Consider the following 22,500-nt stretch of genomic DNA (forward strand, 5'->3'; position numbering starts at 1 on the left):
CACACTCATTTAAGTCTTCAACTCTGTCACACTCATTTAGGTCTTCAACTCTGTCACACTCATTTAAGTCTTCAACTCTGTCACACTCATTTAAGTCTTCAACTCTGTCGCACTCATTTAAGTCTTCAACTATGTCGCACTCATTTAAGTCTTCAACTATGTCACACTCATTTAAGTCTTCAACTCTGTCACACTCATTTAAGTCTTCAACTCTGTCACACTCATTTAAGTCTTCAACTCTGTCACACTCATTTAAGTCTTCAACTATGTCGCACTCATTTAAGTCTTCAACTCTGTCACACTCATTTCAGTCTTCAACTCTGTCACACTCATTTAAGTCTTCAACTCTGTCACACTCATTTAAGTCTTCAACTCTGTCACACTCATTTAAGTCTTCAACTCTGTCACACTCATTTAAGTCTTCAACTATGTCACACTCATTTAAGTCTTCAACTCTGTCACACTCATTTCAGTCTTCAACTCTGTCACACTCATTTAAGTCTTCAACTCTGTCACACTCATTTAAGTCTTCAACTCTGTCACACTCATTTAAGTCTTCAACTATGTCACACTCATTTAAGTCTTCAACTCTGTCACACTCATTTCAGTCTTCAACTCTGTCACACTCATTTAAGTCTTCAACTCTGTCACACTCATTTAAGTCTTCAACTATGTCACACTCATTTAAGTCTTCAACTCTGTCACACTCATTTCAGTCTTCAACTCTGTCACACTCATTTCAGTCTTCAACTCTGTCACACTCATTTAAGTCTTCAACTCTGTCACACTCATTTAAGTCTTCAACTCTGTCACACTCATTTAAGTCTTCAACTCTGTCACACTCATTTAAGTCTTCAACTCTGTCACACTCATTTAAGTCTTCAACTCTGTCGCACTCATTGAAGTCTTCAACTATGTCACACTCATTTAAGTCTTCAACTATGTCACACTCATTTAAGTCTTCAACTCTGTCACACTCATTTAAGTCTTCAACTCTGTCACACTCATTTAAGTCTTCAACCCTGTCGCACTCATTGAAGTCTTCAACTATGTCACACTCATTTAAGTCTTCAACTATGTCGCACTCATTTAAGTCTTCAACTCTGTCACACTCATTTCAGTCTTCAACTCTGTCGCACTCATTTCAGTCTTCAACTCTGTCACACTCATTTAAGTCTTCAACTCTGTCACACTCATTTAAGTCTTCAACTCTGTCACACTCATTTAAGTCTTCAACTCTGTCACACTCATTTAAGTCTTCAATTCTGTCGCACTCATTTAAGTCTTCAACTCTGTCACACTCATTGAAGTCTTCAATTGTACCATGATTGAGCAGTGTGATCGATCAAGACTGAAACTGCTCTGCGTGTGTGCAGACTAACACGAGGCTGTGAGAAAGGAGGCCGTCGTGCTCGTCAACAATTATGGAGGACAAATATTCGACATCCAATCAGCAATATCCTTTTATCATTAGTAGCTGCTGGATGACTCTAAGGACAGATTCCAATGAATTACCTTTTGAAATATGACAAAATCTTGCAATATGCATTTTCTAGCTCCTGGAACATTCCAGCACACCATCGTAGTTCATTCCAACTTCTATCTTGACAGAACCTTCAGGCCGCTAAAAAGTGGTTTCCATGTCGATGCACTGCTGCATCCATCCCACCATCATCCAACTGTCCATCCATCCATCCATCCATCCATCCATCCATCATTTCTTCCTTCCATCAACCATCCATCCATCCTTCCATCCATCTATCCATCCATCCATTCATCCATCTATCCAGCATCCATCCATCCATCAATCCAGCATCCATCCATCCATCCATCCATCAATCCAGCATCCATCCATCCATTCATCCATTCATCCATCAATCCAGCATCTATCCATCCATCGCCATCTATCCGCCCATCCATCCTTCATTCCCTTCATCCATCCATCCTTCATCTTTCCTTCCTTCCTTCAAATCATCCATCCTAATATCCATCCTACCATCCCTCCATCCATCCGTCCACCCTTCCATCCAACCATCCATCATCTATCATTCTTTCCATCCTTCCATTCAACAGTCCTTCCTTCCTTCCTCCCTTCCTTCCATCAATCCAATGAATCAATTATTCATCCTTCCATCCATCTATCCATCCATCCATTCATCCATCAATCCAGCATCTATCTATCCATCCGCCATCTATCCGCCCATCCATTCTTCCTTCCATTCATCCATCCATCCTTCATCTTTCCTTTCTTCCTTCAAATCATCCATCCTAATATCCATCCTACCATCCCTCCATCATCCGTCCAACCATCCATCATCTATCCTTCCTTCCTTCCTTCATCCAACCATCCATCCATCTTCCATCCATACATCAATACATCCAACAAGCCATTCATCCATCCTTCCTTTCTTCCTTCCAACAATTCTTCCTTCCATCCAACAATTCTTCCTTCCATCCAACAATTCTTCCTTCCTTCAAACAATCCGTCCTATCATCCATCCTTCCTTCCATCAATCTAACGAATCAATCATTCATCCTCCATCCATCTATTCCTTCAGCCATCTCGCCATCATCCATCCATCCGCCATGTGTCCATCCATCCATCATTGATCATCCATTGATCGATCCACCATCCATACATTCACCGTCTATCACCCACCCATCAATCATCATCATTCATCCATCCACCATCCATCATTCATCCATCATCCATCTGCCATCCATCCGTCCATCTACCCTTCCATCCACTAATCCATCATCCTTCATTCATCATCCATCCACCATCATCATTCTATCCATCCATCCTTTTATCCATCCTTCCATCCATCTATCCATCCATCCATTCATCCATCAATCCAGCATCTATCCATCAATCCACCCATCCATCCTTCCTTCCACTCATCCATCTATCCTTCATCTTTCCTTCCTTCTTTCAAATCATCCATCCTAATATCCATCCTACCATCCCTCCATCCATCCGTCCACCATTCTGTCCTTCCGTCCAACCATCCATCATCTATCCTTCCTTCCTTCCTTCTTTAATCCAACCATCCATCCATCCTCCATCCATCCATCAATCTATACATCCATCCATCCTTCCTTTCTTACTTCCATCCAACAATTCTTCCATCCTTCAAACAATCCATCCTATCATCCTTCCTTCCTTCCTTCCTTCCTTCCTTCCTTCCTTCCTTCTTTCCTTCCTTCCTTCCATCAATCCAACAAATCAATCATTCATCCTCCATCCATCTATTCCTTCGTCCATCTCGCCATCATCCATCCATCCGCCATGTGTCCATCCATCCCTCATTCATCATCCATCCACCATCCATCCATTCACCATCTATCATCCACCCATCAATCATCATCATTCATCCATCCACCATCCATCATTCATCCATCATCCATCTGCCATCCATCCGTCCATCTACCCTTCCATCCACTAATCCATCATCCTTCATTCATCATCCATCCACCATCATCATTCTATCCATCATCCTTTTATCCATCCTTCCATCCATCTATCCATCCATCCATTCATCCATCAATCCAGCATCTATCCATCAATCCACCCATCCATCCTTCCTTCCACTCATCCATCTATCCTTCATCTTTCCTTCCTTCTTTCAAATCATCCATCCTAATATCCATCCTACCATCCCTCCATCCATCCGTCCACCATTCTGTCCTTCCGTCCAACCATCCATCATCTATCCTTTCTTCCTTCCTTCCTTCCTTCTTTAATCCAACCATCCATCCATCCTCCATCCATCCATCAATCCATTCATCCATCCATCCTTCCTTTCTTACTTCCATCCAACAATTCTTCCATCCTTCAAACAATCCATCCTATCATCCTTCCTTCCTTCCTTCCTTCCTTCCATCAATCCAACAAATCAATCATTCATCCTCCATCCATCTATTCCTTCGTCCATCTCGCCATCATCCATCCATCCATCCGCCATGTGTCCATCCATCCCTCATTCATCATCCATCCACCATCCATCCATTCACCATCTATCATCCACCCATCAATCATCATCATTCATCCATCCACCATCCATCATTCATCCATCATCCATCTGCCATCCATCCGTCCATCTACCCTTCCATCCACTAATCCATCATCCTTCATTCATCATCCATCCACCATCATCATTCTATCCATCCATCCTTTTATCCATCCTTCCATCCATCTATCCATCCATCCATTCATCCATCAATCCAGCATCTATCCATCAATCCACCCATCCATCCTTCCTTCCACTCATCCATCTATCCTTCATCTTCAATCAATCAATCAGCTTTATTGTCCATTCTTACATGTACAAGACACATAAGAACTGAAATGACATTTTCGGCACAATCCCGCTAAGAGCAGACATACGTTACAGGGAGACAAGACGGGACCGCCAACGGATCAGCCTCACTTAGGCGCTCCTTAAAAAAGGTGGGAAAAAGGTGACATTGGGGAAGGGGGGAAGTAAAAAAAAATATCAGTCTGAGGCTGGACCCTCAGGAATGGTCCAGACTGAGTCCGAGGAAAAAAACCTCACATAGCATGGCACACATAAACATGGTACATGTAATCACAACAACTCGCAACAAAGTCATCCAACAGGGCTTTGGAGGCCGGCAGCTGCTGTTGAGCGCTGCTCAGCCCCCACAACCCCGGAGGAATTAAGCAGTGGTGAAGGCGTTGATTTGGGGAGGGGTGTGTGCGTGCATGTATGCCCAATTAACTTGGGTGAGATGTTGGAATTGTCTTTATGGGCCGAGGCCGGCCCCAAGAGTTCAAGAGTTCAAGAGTCCGACCCAGGTGCTTTTGAAAAAAGGGAAAGGTCAAAAGCGTCCATCTTTGAGGAGTCCTCAGGGGAGTGTTTTCAAACAGCCTGTTCCTCAAGGCCATTCGAGGGAGTCAAATCGTAGATTAAGATGTTGTTTTTTCTTCGAGCAGTCAAAACAATGACATTCCTGCTCTGTATGCTGGCTCTGACAATTCCAATTTATTCTTTCTCTAACTTCATCAAGATGGAATCTACCTTGCGATTCAAATCAGCAATCGCTCCAGTCTGTGATCCCACAGCACGACCCATTCCTTCCATTGCGTTGAACAGCCTGTTGGCCCCTTGAGTGGCTGCCATCGTCTTCCGAATTTGACGATACACCAGAGCAATGCCCAGCCCAATCAGCAAATGCCCTGCGATCACAGCTCCAAATAGGTAGATGTCTTCCACGTCCTCGATGGAAAGGACTGAGAGGCACATGATTCTCCAAGTATTCCAGGAATCTCTCACGTACCCCGCAGCAATGGTTCCATCAGGGCAGCCAGGCTCCCCCGAGCCTCTTTTCCTTGTCGAAAAGACTGTGTCAATTGCGTCGAGAGTCCAGTTGATCAAATTCATTTTGATGTTTAGATTTGAGGACAGCTCAAGAAAAGAGGCTTCAAAATAGTTCAGACAAGACAAAAACAAAGAGAGCAAGCAGGGAAGGAGGGAGCGGAGAAAAATGCGACCGCCCTCACCAGAGGCAAGACTTCCTCCTTTCAAATCATCCATCCTAATATCCATCCTACCATCCCTCCATCCATCCGTCCACCATTCTGTCCTTCCGTCCAACCATCCATCATCTATCCTTCCTTCCTTCCTTCTTTAATCCAACCATCCATCCATCCTCCATCCATCCATCAATCTATACATCCATCCATCCTTCCTTTCTTACTTCCATCCAACAATTCTTCCATCCTTCAAACAATCCATCCTATCATCCTTCCTTCCTTCCTTCCTTCCTTCCTTCCTTCCTTCCTTCCTTCTTTCCTTCCTTCCTTCCATCAATCCAACAAATCAATCATTCATCCTCCATCCATCTATTCCTTCGTCCATCTCGCCATCATCCATCCATCCGCCATGTGTCCATCCATCCCTCATTCATCATCCATCCACCATCCATCCATTCACCATCTATCATCCACCCATCAATCATCATCATTCATCCATCCACCATCCATCATTCATCCATCATCCATCTGCCATCCATCCGTCCATCTACCCTTCCATCCACTAATCCATCATCCTTCATTCATCATCCATCCACCATCATCATTCTATCCATCATCCTTTTATCCATCCTTCCATCCATCTATCCATCCATCCATTCATCCATCAATCCAGCATCTATCCATCAATCCACCCATCCATCCTTCCTTCCACTCATCCATCTATCCTTCATCTTTCCTTCCTTCTTTCAAATCATCCATCCTAATATCCATCCTACCATCCCTCCATCCATCCGTCCACCATTCTGTCCTTCCGTCCAACCATCCATCATCTATCCTTTCTTCCTTCCTTCCTTCCTTCTTTAATCCAACCATCCATCCATCCTCCATCCATCCATCAATCCATTCATCCATCCATCCTTCCTTTCTTACTTCCATCCAACAATTCTTCCATCCTTCAAACAATCCATCCTATCATCCTTCCTTCCTTCCTTCCTTCCTTCCATCAATCCAACAAATCAATCATTCATCCTCCATCCATCTATTCCTTCGTCCATCTCGCCATCATCCATCCATCCATCCGCCATGTGTCCATCCATCCCTCATTCATCATCCATCCACCATCCATCCATTCACCATCTATCATCCACCCATCAATCATCATCATTCATCCATCCACCATCCATCATTCATCCATCATCCATCTGCCATCCATCCGTCCATCTACCCTTCCATCCACTAATCCATCATCCTTCATTCATCATCCATCCACCATCATCATTCTATCCATCCATCCTTTTATCCATCCTTCCATCCATCTATCCATCCATCCATTCATCCATCAATCCAGCATCTATCCATCAATCCACCCATCCATCCTTCCTTCCACTCATCCATCTATCCTTCATCTTCAATCAATCAATCAGCTTTATTGTCCATTCTTACATGTACAAGACACATAAGAACTGAAATGACATTTTCGGCACAATCCCGCTAAGAGCAGACATACGTTACAGGGAGACAAGACGGGACCGCCAACGGATCAGCCTCACTTAGGCGCTCCTTAAAAAAGGTGGGAAAAAGGTGACATTGGGGAAGGGGGGAAGTAAAAAAAAATATCAGTCTGAGGCTGGACCCTCAGGAATGGTCCAGACTGAGTCCGAGGAAAAAAACCTCACATAGCATGGCACACATAAACATGGTACATGTAATCACAACAACTCGCAACAAAGTCATCCAACAGGGCTTTGGAGGCCGGCAGCTGCTGTTGAGCGCTGCTCAGCCCCCACAACCCCGGAGGAATTAAGCAGTGGTGAAGGCGTTGATTTGGGGAGGGGTGTGTGCGTGCATGTATGCCCAATTAACTTGGGTGAGATGTTGGAATTGTCTTTATGGGCCGAGGCCGGCCCCAAGAGTTCAAGAGTTCAAGAGTCCGACCCAGGTGCTTTTGAAAAAAGGGAAAGGTCAAAAGCGTCCATCTTTGAGGAGTCCTCAGGGGAGTGTTTTCAAACAGCCTGTTCCTCAAGGCCATTCGAGGGAGTCAAATCGTAGATTAAGATGTTGTTTTTTCTTCGAGCAGTCAAAACAATGACATTCCTGCTCTGTATGCTGGCTCTGACAATTCCAATTTATTCTTTCTCTAACTTCATCAAGATGGAATCTACCTTGCGATTCAAATCAGCAATCGCTCCAGTCTGTGATCCCACAGCACGACCCAATCCTTCCATTGCGTTGAACAGCCTGTTGGCCCCTTGAGTGGCTGCCATCGTCTTCCGAATTTGACGATACACCAGAGCAATGCCCAGCCCAATCAGCAAATGCCCTGCGATCACAGCTCCAAATAGGTAGATGTCTTCCACGTCCTCGATGGAAAGGACTGAGAGGCACATGATTCTCCAAGTATTCCAGGAATCTCTCACGTACCCCGCAGCAATGGTTCCATCAGGGCAGCCAGGCTCCCCCGAGCCTCTTTTCCTTGTCGAAAAGACTGTGTCAATTGCGTCGAGAGTCCAGTTGATCAAATTCATTTTGATGTTTAGATTTGAGGACAGCTCAAGAAAAGAGGCTTCAAAATAGTTCAGACAAGACAAAAACAAAGAGAGCAAGCAGGGAAGGAGGGAGCGGAGAAAAATGCGACCGCCCTCACCAGAGGCAAGACTTCCTCCTTTCAAATCATCCATCCTAATATCCATCCTACCATCCCTCCATCCATCCGTCCACCATTCTGTCCTTCCGTCCAACCATCCATCATCTATCCTTCCTTCCTTCCTTCTTTAATCCAACCATCCATCCATCCTCCATCCATCCATCAATCTATACATCCATCCATCCTTCCTTTCTTACTTCCATCCAACAATTCTTCCATCCTTCAAACAATCCATCCTATCATCCTTCCTTCCTTCCATCAATCTAACAAATCAATCATTCATCCTCCATCCATCTATTCCTTCATCCATCTCGCCATCATCCATCCATCCGCCATGTGTCCATTCATCCCTCATTCATCATCCATCCACCATCCATCCATTCACCATCTATCATCCACCCATCAATCATCATCATTCATCCATCCACCATCTATCATTCATCCATCATCCATCTGCCATCCATCCGTCCATCTACCCTCCCATCCACTAATCCATCATCCTTCATTCATCATCCATCCACCATCATCATTCTATCCATCCATCCTTTTATCCATCCTTCCATCCATCTATCCATCCATCCATTCATCCATCAATCCAGCATCTATCCATCAATCCACCCATCCATCCTTCCTTCCACTCATCCATCTATCCTTCATCTTTCCTTCCTTCTTTCAAATCATCCATCCTAATATCCATCCTACCATCCCTCCATCCATCCGTCCACCATTCTGTCCTTCCGTCCAACCATCCATCATCTATCCTTCCTTCCTTCCTTCTTTAATCCAACCATCCATCCATCCTCCATCCATCCATCAATCTATACATCCATCCATCCTTCCTTTCTTACTTCCATCCAACAATTCTTCCATCCTTCAAACAATCCATCCTATCATCCTTCCTTCCTTCCTTCCATCAATCTAACAAATCAATCATTCATCCTCCATCCATCTATTCCTTCGTCCATCTCGCCATCATCCATCCATCCGCCATGTGTCCATCCATCCCTCATTCATCATCCATCCATCATCCATTCACCATCTATCATCCACCCATCAATCATCATCATTCATCCATACACCATCTATCATTCATCCATCATCCATCTGCCATCCATCTGTCGATCTACCCTTCCATCCACTAATCCATCATCCCTCATTCATCATCCATCCACCATCCATCCATTCACCATCTATCATCCACCCATCAATCATCATCATTCATCCATCCACCATCTATCATTCATCCATCATCCATCTGCCATCCATCTGTCCATCTACCCTTCCATCCACTAATCCATCATCCCTCATTCATCATCCATCCACCATCCATCCATTCACCATCTATCATCCACCCATCAATCATCATCATTCATCCATCCACCATCTATCATTCATCCATCATCCATCTGCCATCCATCTGTCCATCTACCCTTCCATCCACTAATCCATCATCCTTCATTTATCATCCATCCACCATCATTCCATCCATTCACAAACATTCCATCAATCCACAAATCCATCATCCATCCATCTATCCATCCATCCATCCATCCATCCATCCATCCATCCACCATTCATCCATAATCCATCACCCATCATTCATTCATCCCTCCTTCCATTCAACCAACCATTCCTTCCATCATCCTTCAATGTTCCCCTTTATCAACCATCCAACCAGCTCTTTCTTCTTCTCTCCCTCCCTCCATCCACTAATCCTAGTTCCTGGTCTGTGGCTCCTCCTCCAGAAGGAGACTGAGGAGTTCCAAGGCCAGCTGATGAAAAAAAACAACCTTCCAGTCCTTGTCCTGAGTCCTGAGTCCTCAGTCCTGAGTCCTACATCCTCCAAGCACCTCACCAAGGATGACCTAGATTCTGGAGTTCCTCACTTTGTCTCTTGAAGGAACCTCTTGTGTGTCCGTGGTCTGACTCCTTCAGTTCTTACCTACAAGCGTGTGACAGAAGTGAGGAAGGTCCATGGACCAGGACTTTGAGTTCTGTCTTCACCACAAAGGTCTGACACAATCTCAGAAGTCCTTCTGGCCATGGTGCCTTCCCTCACTTGTGAAGCAGACCCTGAAACACTTGAACTCCTCCAAGAAGAACTTGCTCTCAGCCCAAACTGTAAAATCCATCATTTTTCCTTCTGAAAAACCCTGGCCTTGGACTTGGAGGATCTGACTTGTAGTATGAAGAGCGCTTACATCCAGAAGACACCATGCTGACCACGATGGACGAGGACGTGCTGGAACTCTGCACCAACACCGTGACCAGGACTCCGATCACCAGGCCGGCCACAGGGTTGGACAAAATCACGTTGTCCTTGAAGATGTCCCCCGCAGCTTTACCTGCGCACAAACATCAAGAGGTGACATCAGGAGGACCTTCATCTTCTTCTTCTTCTTCTTCATCAAACCTCTCACCTCCAACCAGCTGGAAAGCTGAGCTGAGGACGTCCAGCGAGCAGATGAACAAGTAAAGAAGTCCCAGCAGAGTCACCAGTTTCAATAAACCCGTCAGCACACGCATGATCTTCCCTTTGGTGTCCAGGTCTGCAGGACAAGATCAGAGGGACAAGATCAGAGGGACAAGATTAGAAGAGACAATATCAGAGGGACAAGGTCAAAAAGACAAGATCAGAGGGACAAGATCAGAGGGACAAGATCAGTGGGACAAGGTTAGAGGGAGAAGATCAGAGGGACACGATCAAAAGGACAAGATCAAAAGGACAATATCAAAAGGACAAGATCAGAGGGCCAAGATCAGAGGGATATGATCAGAAGGACAGGATCAGAGGGACAAGATCAGAGGGCCAATATCAGAAGGACAAGATCAGAGGGCCAAGATCAGAAGAAACAAGATCAGAGGGACAAGATCAGAGGGACAAGATCAGAAGGACAAGATCAGAGGGACACGATCAGAAGGACAAGATCAGAAGGACAAGATCAGAGGGCCAAGATCAGAAGAAACGAAATCAGAGGGACAAGATCAGAGGGACAAGATCAGAGGGACAAGATCAGACGGACAAGATCAGAAGGACAAAATCAGAGGGACAAGATCAGAGGGACAAAATCGGAAGGACAAGATCAGAATGACAAGATCAGAAAGACAAGATCAGAAGAACAAGATCAGAGGGACAAGATCAGAAAGACAAGATCAGAAAGACAAGATCAGAGGGACACGATGAGAGGGACAAGATCAGAGGGACAAGATCAGAAGGACAAGATCAGAGGGACAAGATCAGAAGGACAAGGTCAGAGGGACAAGATCATAAAGACAAGATCAGAAGGACAAGATCATAAAGACAAGATCAGAGGGACAAGATCAGAAGGACAAGATCAGAAAGACAAGATCAGAAGGACAAGGTCAGAAGGACAAGGTCAGAGGGACAAGATCAGAAGGACAAGATCAGAAGGATAAGATCATAAATACAAGATCAGAAGGACAAGATCAGAGGGAAAATATCAAAAGAAACAAGATCAGAGGGACAAGATCAAAAAGACAAGATGAGAGGGACAAGATCAGAAAGACAAGATCAGAAAGACAAGATCAGACTGACAAGATTAGAGGGACAAGATCAGAAGGACAAGATCACACAGACAAGATCAGAGGGATAAGATGAGAAGGACAAGATCGGAAGGACAAGATCAGAGGGAGAAGATCAGAAGGACAAGATCAGAGGGATAAGATGAGAAGGACAAGATCAGAGGGACAAGATCATAAGGAATATATCAGAAGGACAAGATAAGAAGGACAAGATCAGAGGGACAAGATCAGAGGGAAAAGATCAGAAGGACAAGTTCAGACAGACAAGATCAGAAGGACAAGATCAGAAGGACAAAATCAGAGGGACAAGATCAGAAAGACAAGATCAAGAAGGACACGATCAGAGGGACAATATCAGAAGGACAAGATCAGAAGGACAAGATCAGAGGGACAAGATCAGAGGGACAAGATCAGAAAGACAATATCAAGAAGGACAAGATCAGAGGGACAAGATCAGAGGGACAATATCAGAGGGACAAGATCAGAAGAACAAGATCAGAAGGACAAGATCAGAAGAACAAGATCAAGAAGGACAAGATCAGAGGGACAATATCAGAGGGACAAGATCAGAAGGACAAGATCAGAGGGACAAGATCAGAGAGACAAGATCAGAGGGACAAGATCAGAAAGACACTATCAGAAGGACAAGATCAGAGGGACAAGATCAGAAAGACAAGATCAGAAGGACGAGATCAAAGGGACAAGATCAGAAGGACAAGATCAGAGGGACAAGATCAGAAGGACAAGATCAGAGGGACAAGATCAGAGGGACAAGATCAGAGGGACAAGATCATAAAGACAAGATCATAACATCAACACTCCAACCAAGTCTCACCTGACCACTTGACCCCTGTGTCTTTCAGCTCCGGCAGGTCCCAGGGATCCTCCTGACCCGAGTCCTGGTTGACCAGGTCCACGGTGGAGTAGGCGGGCAGGATGGATCCATCCTTCACGTCCTTACTTTGGTCTTCAGGATGAGACATGTAGAAACGTTACAGACGGGAGACGATAAGGAGGATCGCGTCCAAAATGGAGACCTACCAAAGTCCTGGGGGGGGTCTGCCCCCACCTGTGGTCCGGGACTCATGACTGGAACCAAGGACAGAAGACTTTGGATCAGGGTTCAACTCAAAAGCGACCCAGCAGATGTCTCCAAGTCCAACACACTTAGAATTAGTCTGTTCCAAGGAAGAAAACATCTTCTATTCCACAGATGTATTTTATTTTGAAGGACAAGACCACATGATTATTCCACTGCCAGAGCAAGTAGGTCTTCTTCTATGGTTATCATCACACTATAAAATGTGTGGATTTTAAAAATACATTTTGTTAAAAAACTGTGTTTTAAAAATCAGAGTAAAAACATCAATATATAAAAACTAACCAATCATTCTTGTCTCAGAACCAGCCAATGAGGTGCCTCGGTCTTAATTAAGTCTTCAGTTTTGAAGCAACAACTATTTTTGCACCTGATTTTTTTTACACTGAATTTTTTTACACTGAATTATTTTACACTGATTTTTATACGATGAGTTTTTAATACACAACATTTTTGTGCACCTTTATTTATATAAGTCTTTTAACTGATTTTTTTTATTTTTTTACATTAAAATGTTTTTACAAATATTTTTTTTACACTAAATTTGTCTGCACTGATTTTTTTTAACACTGAATTGTTTTTGTTTTACACTGATTTTTTTATACAATACATTTTTATTACATAGATTTTTTTTTGTGTACAAATATTTTTTACCCTCATTTTCTATATCCTGAATTTTTGAAGTTTAAGTTTTTTAACTGAATTTCTTTTACATTAAAATGAATTTTTTACCCTAAATTTGTCTGCACTGATTTTATTTTCACAGAATTTTTTCTACAATCAATTTTTATTGCATTTTATATTTTTTTCACTGATTTTCTTTACCCTGAATTTTTTTGCACACTATTTTTACACTAAGTCTTTTAACTGAACTTTTTTTTTCCATTAAAATGTTTTTAAACCGAAGTTTTTACACAAAATTTGTCTGCACTGGGTTTTTTTTTCACTGATGTTTTTACAATTCATTTTTTTACACTGCTTTTTTCTGCACTGAATTTTTTTTCACACACATTTTTTTACACTGAATTTTTTTATACAATGCATTTTTTATTAGACTGAATTTTTCTGCACCAATATTTTTTACACTGATTTTCTTTACCCTGCATTTTTTCCACACTATTTTACATTAAAAAGTTTTTACAATAAATTTGTCTGCACTGATTTATTTTTTTACACTGAATTGTTTTTGTTTTACACACATTTTTTTTTACACTGAATTTTTCATACAGGTAATTTTTATAACATTGATTTTTTTTTTTGTGCACAAATATTTTTCACACTGTTTTTCTTTACCCTGAATTTGTTTCTACACTATTAAAGATGAACTATATATTTTAACTGAATTTTTTTTATTAGAATGTTTTTCAACTGAAATTTTTACACTAAATTTGTCTGCACTGATATTTTTACTGAATTTTTTATGCAATTAATTTTATTACATTGATTTTTTTTGCACCTATATTTTTTACACTGAATTTTTTTATGCAATTAATTTTTTATTAGACTGAATTTTTGTGCACAAATATTTTTTACACTGATTTTCTTTACCCTGATTTTTTTTCCCACACTATTTTTACACTAAATCTTTTAACTGATTTTTTTTACATTAAAATGTTTTTAAACGGAATTTCTTACACTAAATTTGCCTGCACTGATTTTATTTTCACAGAATTTTTATACAATTAATTATTATTACATTGATTTTATTTTTGCACCAATATTTTTTACACACATTGTTTTACACTTAATCTTTCTACACAATGACATTTTTTAGACTGAATTTTTGTGCACCAATATTTTTTATATTGATTTTTTTTTTACCCTGAATTTTTTCACACTATTTTTTACACTAAGTCTTTTAACTGAACTTTTTTTTTTATAAAAAAAAAATGTTTACTGAATTTTTTACACAATTAATTTTTATTACATTTTTTTTGCACTAATATTTTTTACACTGATATTTTGTGCACTGAATTTTTTTCACACTAATTTTTATTACACTGAATTTTTGTGCACCAATATTTTTTACACTGATTTTCTTTACCCTGAATTTTTTTCACACTATTTTATAGTTTTTATACTGAATTGGTTTTGTTTTACCCTGTTTTTTTACATTGAGTCTTTTATCTTAATTTTTTTATCTTAATTTTTTTACACAGATGTTTTTTTACACAAAATTTTTTTAACAATATTTTTTTTTACATAAAAAAGGTTTTTAAACTTTATTTTTTACACTAAATTTGTCTGCATTGATATTTTTTACACTGAATTGTTTTTGTTCTACACTGATTTTTTTCTGCACTGAATATTTGATACAATTAATTTTCATCACATTGATTTTTTTTTTTTTTGCACAAATATTTTTTACACTGATTTTATTTACCCTGACCACTGTTTGTTACACTAAGTCTTTTAACTGACTTTTGTTTTACATTAAAATGTTTTAAACTGAATTTTTTGCACTAAATTTGTCTGCAATGATTTTTTTGATACAATTGATTTTTATTACATTGAATTTTTGTGCACCAATATTTTTATACTGATTTTCTTTACCCTGAATTTTTTTTCACACTATTTTTTACACTACATCTTTTAACTGAACTTTTTTTTTACATGAACATGTTTTTAAACTTGATTTTTTTTACACTAAATTTGTACACTGAATTGTTTTTTGTTTTACACTGTTTTTTTCCTGTACTGAATATTTGATACAATTAATTTTCATTAAATTGATTTTTTTTTTTGCACAAATATTTTTTTCACATTATTTTTAACTGAATTTTTTTACATAAAAAACTTTTTCCAATGAATTATTTTACACTAAATTTGGCTGGACTGATTTTTATTTAATTTTTACTGAATTTTTTATACAATAAATTTTTATTAAAAAAAATTTGCACCATTATTTTTTAGACTGATATTTTCTTCACACTAATTTTTATTACACGGAATTTTTGTGCACCAATATTTTTACACTGATTTTCTTTACCCTGAATTTTTTTTCACACTATTTTTTACACTACATCTTTTAACTGAACTTTTTTTTTTACATGAAAATGTTTTTAAACTTGATTTTTTTTACACTAAATTTGTACACTGAATTGTTTTTTGTTTTACACTGTTTTTTCCTGTACTGAATATTTGATACAATTAATTTTCATTAAATGGATTTTTTTTTTTTTGCACAAATATTTTTTTCACATTATTTTTAACTGAATTTTTTTACATAAAAAACTTTTTCCAATGAATTATTTTACACTAAATTTGGCTGGACTGATTTTTATTTAATTTTTACTGAATTTTTTATACAATAAATTTTTATTAAAAAAAATTTGCACCATAATTTTTTACACTGATATTTTCTTCACACTAATTTTTATTACACGGAATTTTTGTGCACCAATATTTTTTACACTGATTTTCTTTACCCTGAATTTTTTCCACACTATTTTATATATATATATATATATATATATATATATATATATATATATATATATATATATATATATATATATATATATATATATATATATATATATATATATATATATATATATATATATATATATATATATATATATATATATATTTTATACTGAATTGTTTTAACCTGTTATTTTTACATTGAGTCTTTTATCTTAATTTTTTTAATATATATTTTTTTAGACTGATTTTTTTTTTAGACCAAATTGTTTTTACAATATTTTTTTTTTACATGAAAATGTTTTTTAAACTTTAATTTTTACACTAAATGTGTACACTGCATTGGTTTTGTTATCACTGATTTTTTTCTGCACTGAATATTTGATACAATTAATTTTCATCACATTGATATTTTTTTTTTTGCACAAATGTTTTTTACACTGATTTTCTTTACCCTGAATTTTTTTTCACAGTATTTTTAACTGAATTTTTTTTTACATAAAAAACGTTTTCCAATTAATTATTTTACACTAAATTTGTCTGCACTGATATTTTTTTTACACTGAATATGTTATACAATACATTTTTATTACATTTATTATTTTTTTGCACCAATTTTTTAACTGAAATGTTTGACATAAAAAAATTTGCACTGAATTTAATTTTTTATACGCTGAATTAAAAAAAAGAAGCATTTTTTTCCAAGGGATTTTTCAAACACATTTTTTTTTTCAAATAAAATTATTTGATGTCAAAAAAGAAAAAATCTCTTCACCAAATATTCCGTTTCATCAAAAATGTTGTTGACAAACAAACAAAAGATGATATTTGTGCTGAGTTAGCAGAAAACAACAAGCAGCATTTGAAGAAGTTATAATTCATACAGAGCAGATCTAACACGTCATCCCTAAATGACAGCAGCATGGCAGCAAAGTGCCTTGCCCGAGGGCACGGCAGATAAATGTGTGATTTGTCACATTAATTAGTAAGAGACTTTATGCAAATGAGCTCCCGTGTCCGGTGAATCTCGGCCGAACTCACCTGCGTGTCCGTGCGTCGCGTGCACGCTGCTCTCACGCACCCGCTTCGAGGGGACACACCTGGAGGGGAGGAGGGCCGCACACCTGTTTGCGGGGAGCGCGGCCCGCCCGCTGCCTTTATGCTCGTGCGAGCGCGCGCAAAGGTCGAGCCGACGGCCCCGCCCCCCCCCCCGCGTGGTCACGTGACCGCCGTGCTATGCAAATGAGGACAATGAGGCTGTGACGCCAAGGTGTAGGTGTTATGACCGCACCGCCCTCTGGTGGCTCACCTCAGTACTGCTACTATAAACGTGCTGGCAAGGTGATATATCACTGGTGGCATTTGTCAACAACAATAACTATTACCCACAAAGTCTCCAACAAACGTGTCCGCATCGTTCAACTTACTGTGTCGTGAGCACAACTTCATGAATGAGAAAAATAAATTACCACTCCACTTCAACTTGTTAGCTGCGTAGCAAAAATGCCAGCATAAAACCTTTTATTGTTAGCATTTTATGTTTTTTTCACACTATTTTTACACTAAGTCTTTTAAGTGAACTTTTTTTTTTACATTAAAATGTTTTTAAACCGAATTTTTTTCGCACTGATTTTTTTTTTCCACTGATTTTTTTATACAATAATTTTTTTTGCATTGATTTTATTTGCACCAATATTTTTTTTTACACTGTTTTTTTCTGCACAAAATTTTTTTCATGCAAATTTTTTTACACTGAATCTTTTTTACACTGAATGTTTGTGCACCAATATTTTTAAACTGGTTTTCTTTACCCTGCAGTCTTTTACCTTCATTTTGTTTACATTAACATTTTTTTACAATTAATTTTTTACACTAAATTTGTCTGCACTGATTTTTTTTACACTGAATTGTTTTTGTTTTACACAGATTTTTTTTACACTGAACTTTTTATGCAAGTAATTGTTATTACATAGATTTTTTTGTGCACAAATGCCAGCATAAAACCTTTAATTGTTAGAATTTTATGTTGGTTTTTTTGCTATTTTTATTCATTTATACCTAAAAAAATAATGGCTTTTCATACCTGGCGCCATCTTAGACGTATGCTCACTTTTTCTATAGGTTTTCATGCTAATGTTAGCATGCTAACATTCTATGCTAACAATTTTGCAAATTTTATCAATTTAGACCTAAACTTTTCGCCGTCATGCAAGTGAGCTAACTGTTCCTATTGTACCGTGTCAGCAGTAGCTGCATGCTAAAAATAGCAAAAAAACGCTAGCATAAAACATTAGCTGCATGCTAACATTTTAGGCTAGCACTTTTGCAAAATGTATCAATTGAAACTTACAATTTGTGGCTTTTGATACTTTATGCCATGGAAGGAAGCTCACTGTTGTCAACAAATGCATGCAGCTAACGTTTTTTGCTAGCGTTTTTGCTATTTTTAGCATGCAGCTAATGTTTTAGGCTAGCACTTTTGCAAAATTGATAAATTTAAAATTACAATTAGTGGCTTTTAATACTTTATACCGTTGTGGAAGGAAGCTCACTGTTGTCAACATATGCATGCAGCTAACGTTTTTTTGCTAGCATTTTTGCTATTTTTAGCATGCAGCTAACGTTTTAGGCTAGCACTTTTGCAAAATGTATCAATTTAAACCTACCATTTGTGGCTTTTGATACTTTATGCCGTCATGGAAGGAAGCTCACTGTTGTCAACATATGCATGTAGCTAATGTTTTTTGCTAGCATTTTTGCTATCTTTAGCATGGAGCTAACGGTTATGTTTTGCTGTTTTTATTCGTTTACACCAGAAAATCTTGGCTTTTGATACCTGGCATCATCTCAGAAGAATGCTAACCTTTCCTATGTCATCATGCTAATTTTAGCATGCTAAAACTTTATGCTAGCAATGTAGCTAATTTTATCAATCTAAACCTAAAATTTGTGGATTTTGACACTTTTCGCCGTCATGCAAGTAAGCTCACTGTTCCCATTATACCGTGTCAGCATTAGCATGCAACTTATGTTTTATGATAGCATTTTTTCTATTTTTAGCATCCGGCTAACATTTTAAGCTAGCACGTTTGCTAAATGTATCAACTTAAAATTACAATGTGTGGCTTTTGATACTTTTTGCCGTCATGCAAGCAAGCTCACTGTTGTCAACACTTGCATGCGGCTAACGTTTTTTGCTAGCATTTTTGCTATCTTTAGCGTGGAGCTAAGGGTTTATGCTAGTATTTTTTGCTGTTTTTATTCATTTACACTGGAAAATCGTGGCTTGTGATAGCTGGTGACATCTTAGCAGAACGCTAACCTTTCTTATGTCATAATGTAAATGTTAGCATGCTAATATTTTATGGTAGCACTTTAGGTCATTTTATTAATTCTATGCTAGTATTTTTGCTGTTTTTATTCGTTTACACCATAGAATCTTGGCTTTTGATACCTGGCATTATCTCAGAAGAATGCTAACGTTTTTTGCTAGCATTTTTGCAATCTTTAGCATGGAGCTAACGGTTTATGCTAGTATTGTTGCAGTTTTTATTCGTTTACACTGGAAAATCGTGGCTTTTGATACCTGGTGATATCTTAGAAGAACGCTAACCTTTCTTATGACGTCATGTAAATGTTAGCATGCTAATATTTTATGCGAGCACTTAAGTTATTTTTATCAATTCAAACCTAAAATGTGTGACTTTTCACCATTGTGCAAGTGTGCTCGCTGTTCTCATCGTACCACGTCTATATTAGCATGCAATTAACGTTTTTGTTAGCATTTTTGCTATTTTTAGTATGCAGCTAATATTTTATGCTAGCATTTTTGCTATTTTTTATTTGTTTATGCCTAAAAATGGTGGGTTTTGGTACCTGGCGCCATCTAAGAAGAACGCTCACTTTTTCTAAGTCTTTATGCTAATGTTAGCATGACAACATTTTATGCTAGCACTTTAGCTAATTTTATCAATTGAATCCTAAAATTTGTGGTTTTTGACATTTCCCGCCGTCGTGCAAGTAAGCGTACTTTTCCGATTTTTCCGCGTCAACATTAGCATGCTAGCTTCTTTTTTTTAGCTTCGATCTAGTGTTACATTGATTGTTTTGCACTAAAAATGGTCGTTGTTTTAGTACAAACCGTCCGTCCAATTCAATTTGATTAAAAAAGTATAAAAGTGTGACGCGTAAAAGTGTTTCCCAACTTAATTGAGCCAATTAAAAAATATTTTGTGCATAAAAGATGCTAAAAGCAACTTAATGTACTTCAGAATATGATCAACTGTCGAACAAAGACATTTATTTTGAAAGAGTGACTAAGCAAGTCGTTGAAGAGCAGAGGAGACAGCTGTATAAAACATGTTTCCGTACAATGTTTGCTGTGGTAATACAGTTTGTTGTCACTATGACAAACAGATAGTGTGAAGCGTCTCACCGCCGGCGATGATCTTTGTCCTCATTAGTTTAATGAGGGCTGCACAACAACAACATTGCAGAGGAATAAAAGTTACTCATTAAGCAGCTGCCACCATAGAAATACTCTTTAAATCTTCTCCGGTGGGAATAAAATCCCAAGGTCACGGAGTTGAAACTCTTAAAAGTCGCCGTGGAAAGTGGAGGGTATGTTTTTGTGAAGATGTGACGTTGACAAAGTCCAGCTGCTCATCACGCTCGTTAATGCGACTTGATGTCCAGCGATAGTTACTGTGTAGTCTGAGTACATGCTAGCAAAAGTACTGCATCATAAACTACTTTCATGCCGAGTCTCAAGGTCAAAGTGTGTTTTTATTTAATAGTTTAAATAGTTCTTAGAATTCAAAACACAAAATACATTATTTATTAAAAAAGGATATATATATATATATATATATATATATATATATATATATATATATATATATATATATATATATATATATATATATATATATGTATGTATGTATATATGTGTATATATATGTATGCTTTAAAAAAATATATATGTATGTATATACATATATACATACAAATATATACATATACATACATATATACATATAAATATATATGTGTATATATATATATATATATATACATATACATACATATATACATATAAATATATATGTGTATATATATATATATATATACATATACATACATATATACATATAAATATATATGTGTATATATATATATATATATATATATATATATATATATATATATATATATATATATATATATATATATATATGTATATATATATATATATATATATATATATATATATATATATATACAAACCCTGTTTCCATATGAGTTGGGAAATGGTGTTAGATGTAAATATAAACGGAATACAATGATTTGCAAATAATTTTCAAGCCATATTCAGTTGAATATGCTACAAAAACAACATATTTCATGTTCAAACTGATAAACATTTTTTATTTTTGGCAAATAATCATTAACTTTAGAATTTGATGCCAGCAACACGTGACAAAGGTGTAACAGCACCGGTCTGCTGCCCCCTGGCTGCAGGTGTAACTACACCAGTCTGCTGCCCCCCCGCTGTTGGCTGCAGGTGTAACTACACCAGTCTGCTGCCCCCTGCTGGCTGCAGGTGTAACTACACCAGTCTGCTGCCCCCTGCTGGCTGCAGATGCAACTACACCAGTCAGGACACTAATGACATGAGGTCACGTGATCAAAGATGTCCTGATGAAGAAGTTCAAATCGTCAACTTATTTCAATATCAGTTTCCCCGTGAGGACTTTTATTGTTAACTTTAGCTTTTTAAACACCACATTCATTATTTTATTGTGGAGGTGTGTCATTGGGGAGGAAGTTATTTTATTGTGGAGGTGTGTCATTGAGGAGGAAGTTATTTTATTGTGGAGGTGTGTCATTGAGGAGGAAGTTATTTTATTGTGGAGGTGTGTCATTGAGGAGGGAGTTATCTTATTGTGGAGGTGTGTCATTGAGGAGGAAGTTCTTTTATTGTGGAGGTGTGTCATTGAGGAGGAAGTTCTTTTATTGTGGAGGTGTGTCATTGAGGAGGAAGTTATTTTATTGTGGAGGTGTGTCATTGAGGAGGAAGTTCTTTTATTGTGGAGGTGTGTCATTGAGGAGGAAGTTCTTTTATTGTGGAGGTGTGTCATTGAGGAGGAAGTTATCTTATTGTGGAGGTGTGTCATTGAGGAGGAAGTTATTTTATTGTGGAGGTGTGTCATTGAGGAAGAAGTTCTTTTATTGTGGAGGTGTGTCATTGAGGAGGAAGTTCTTTTATTGTGGAGGTGTGTCATTGAGGAG

The 22,500-nt window shown here is 38.2% G+C and overlaps 1 protein-coding gene across 1 annotated transcript in view; it reads right to left on the reverse strand.

The window, feature by feature from the left end:
* Positions 1 to 22,500, reverse strand: part of slc34a2b (solute carrier family 34 member 2b) — a 46,916-nt gene that overhangs the window by 15,985 nt on the left and 8,431 nt on the right. The window contains exons 3-7 of the mRNA XM_062038800.1: positions 17,251 to 17,309; positions 12,726 to 12,773; positions 12,520 to 12,651; positions 10,562 to 10,690; positions 10,343 to 10,486 (exon numbers count right to left, since the gene is read on the reverse strand). Coding sequence (XP_061894784.1) covers positions 10,343 to 10,486; positions 10,562 to 10,690; positions 12,520 to 12,651; positions 12,726 to 12,773; positions 17,251 to 17,309 — 512 coding nt within the window. The remainder of the gene's footprint in view (positions 1 to 10,342; positions 10,487 to 10,561; positions 10,691 to 12,519; positions 12,652 to 12,725; positions 12,774 to 17,250; positions 17,310 to 22,500) is intronic.

Source organism: Entelurus aequoreus, linkage group LG27 (assembly GCF_033978785.1).
Source record: "Entelurus aequoreus isolate RoL-2023_Sb linkage group LG27, RoL_Eaeq_v1.1, whole genome shotgun sequence".
In the NCBI taxonomy this organism is placed as follows: domain Eukaryota; kingdom Metazoa; phylum Chordata; class Actinopteri; order Syngnathiformes; family Syngnathidae; genus Entelurus; species Entelurus aequoreus.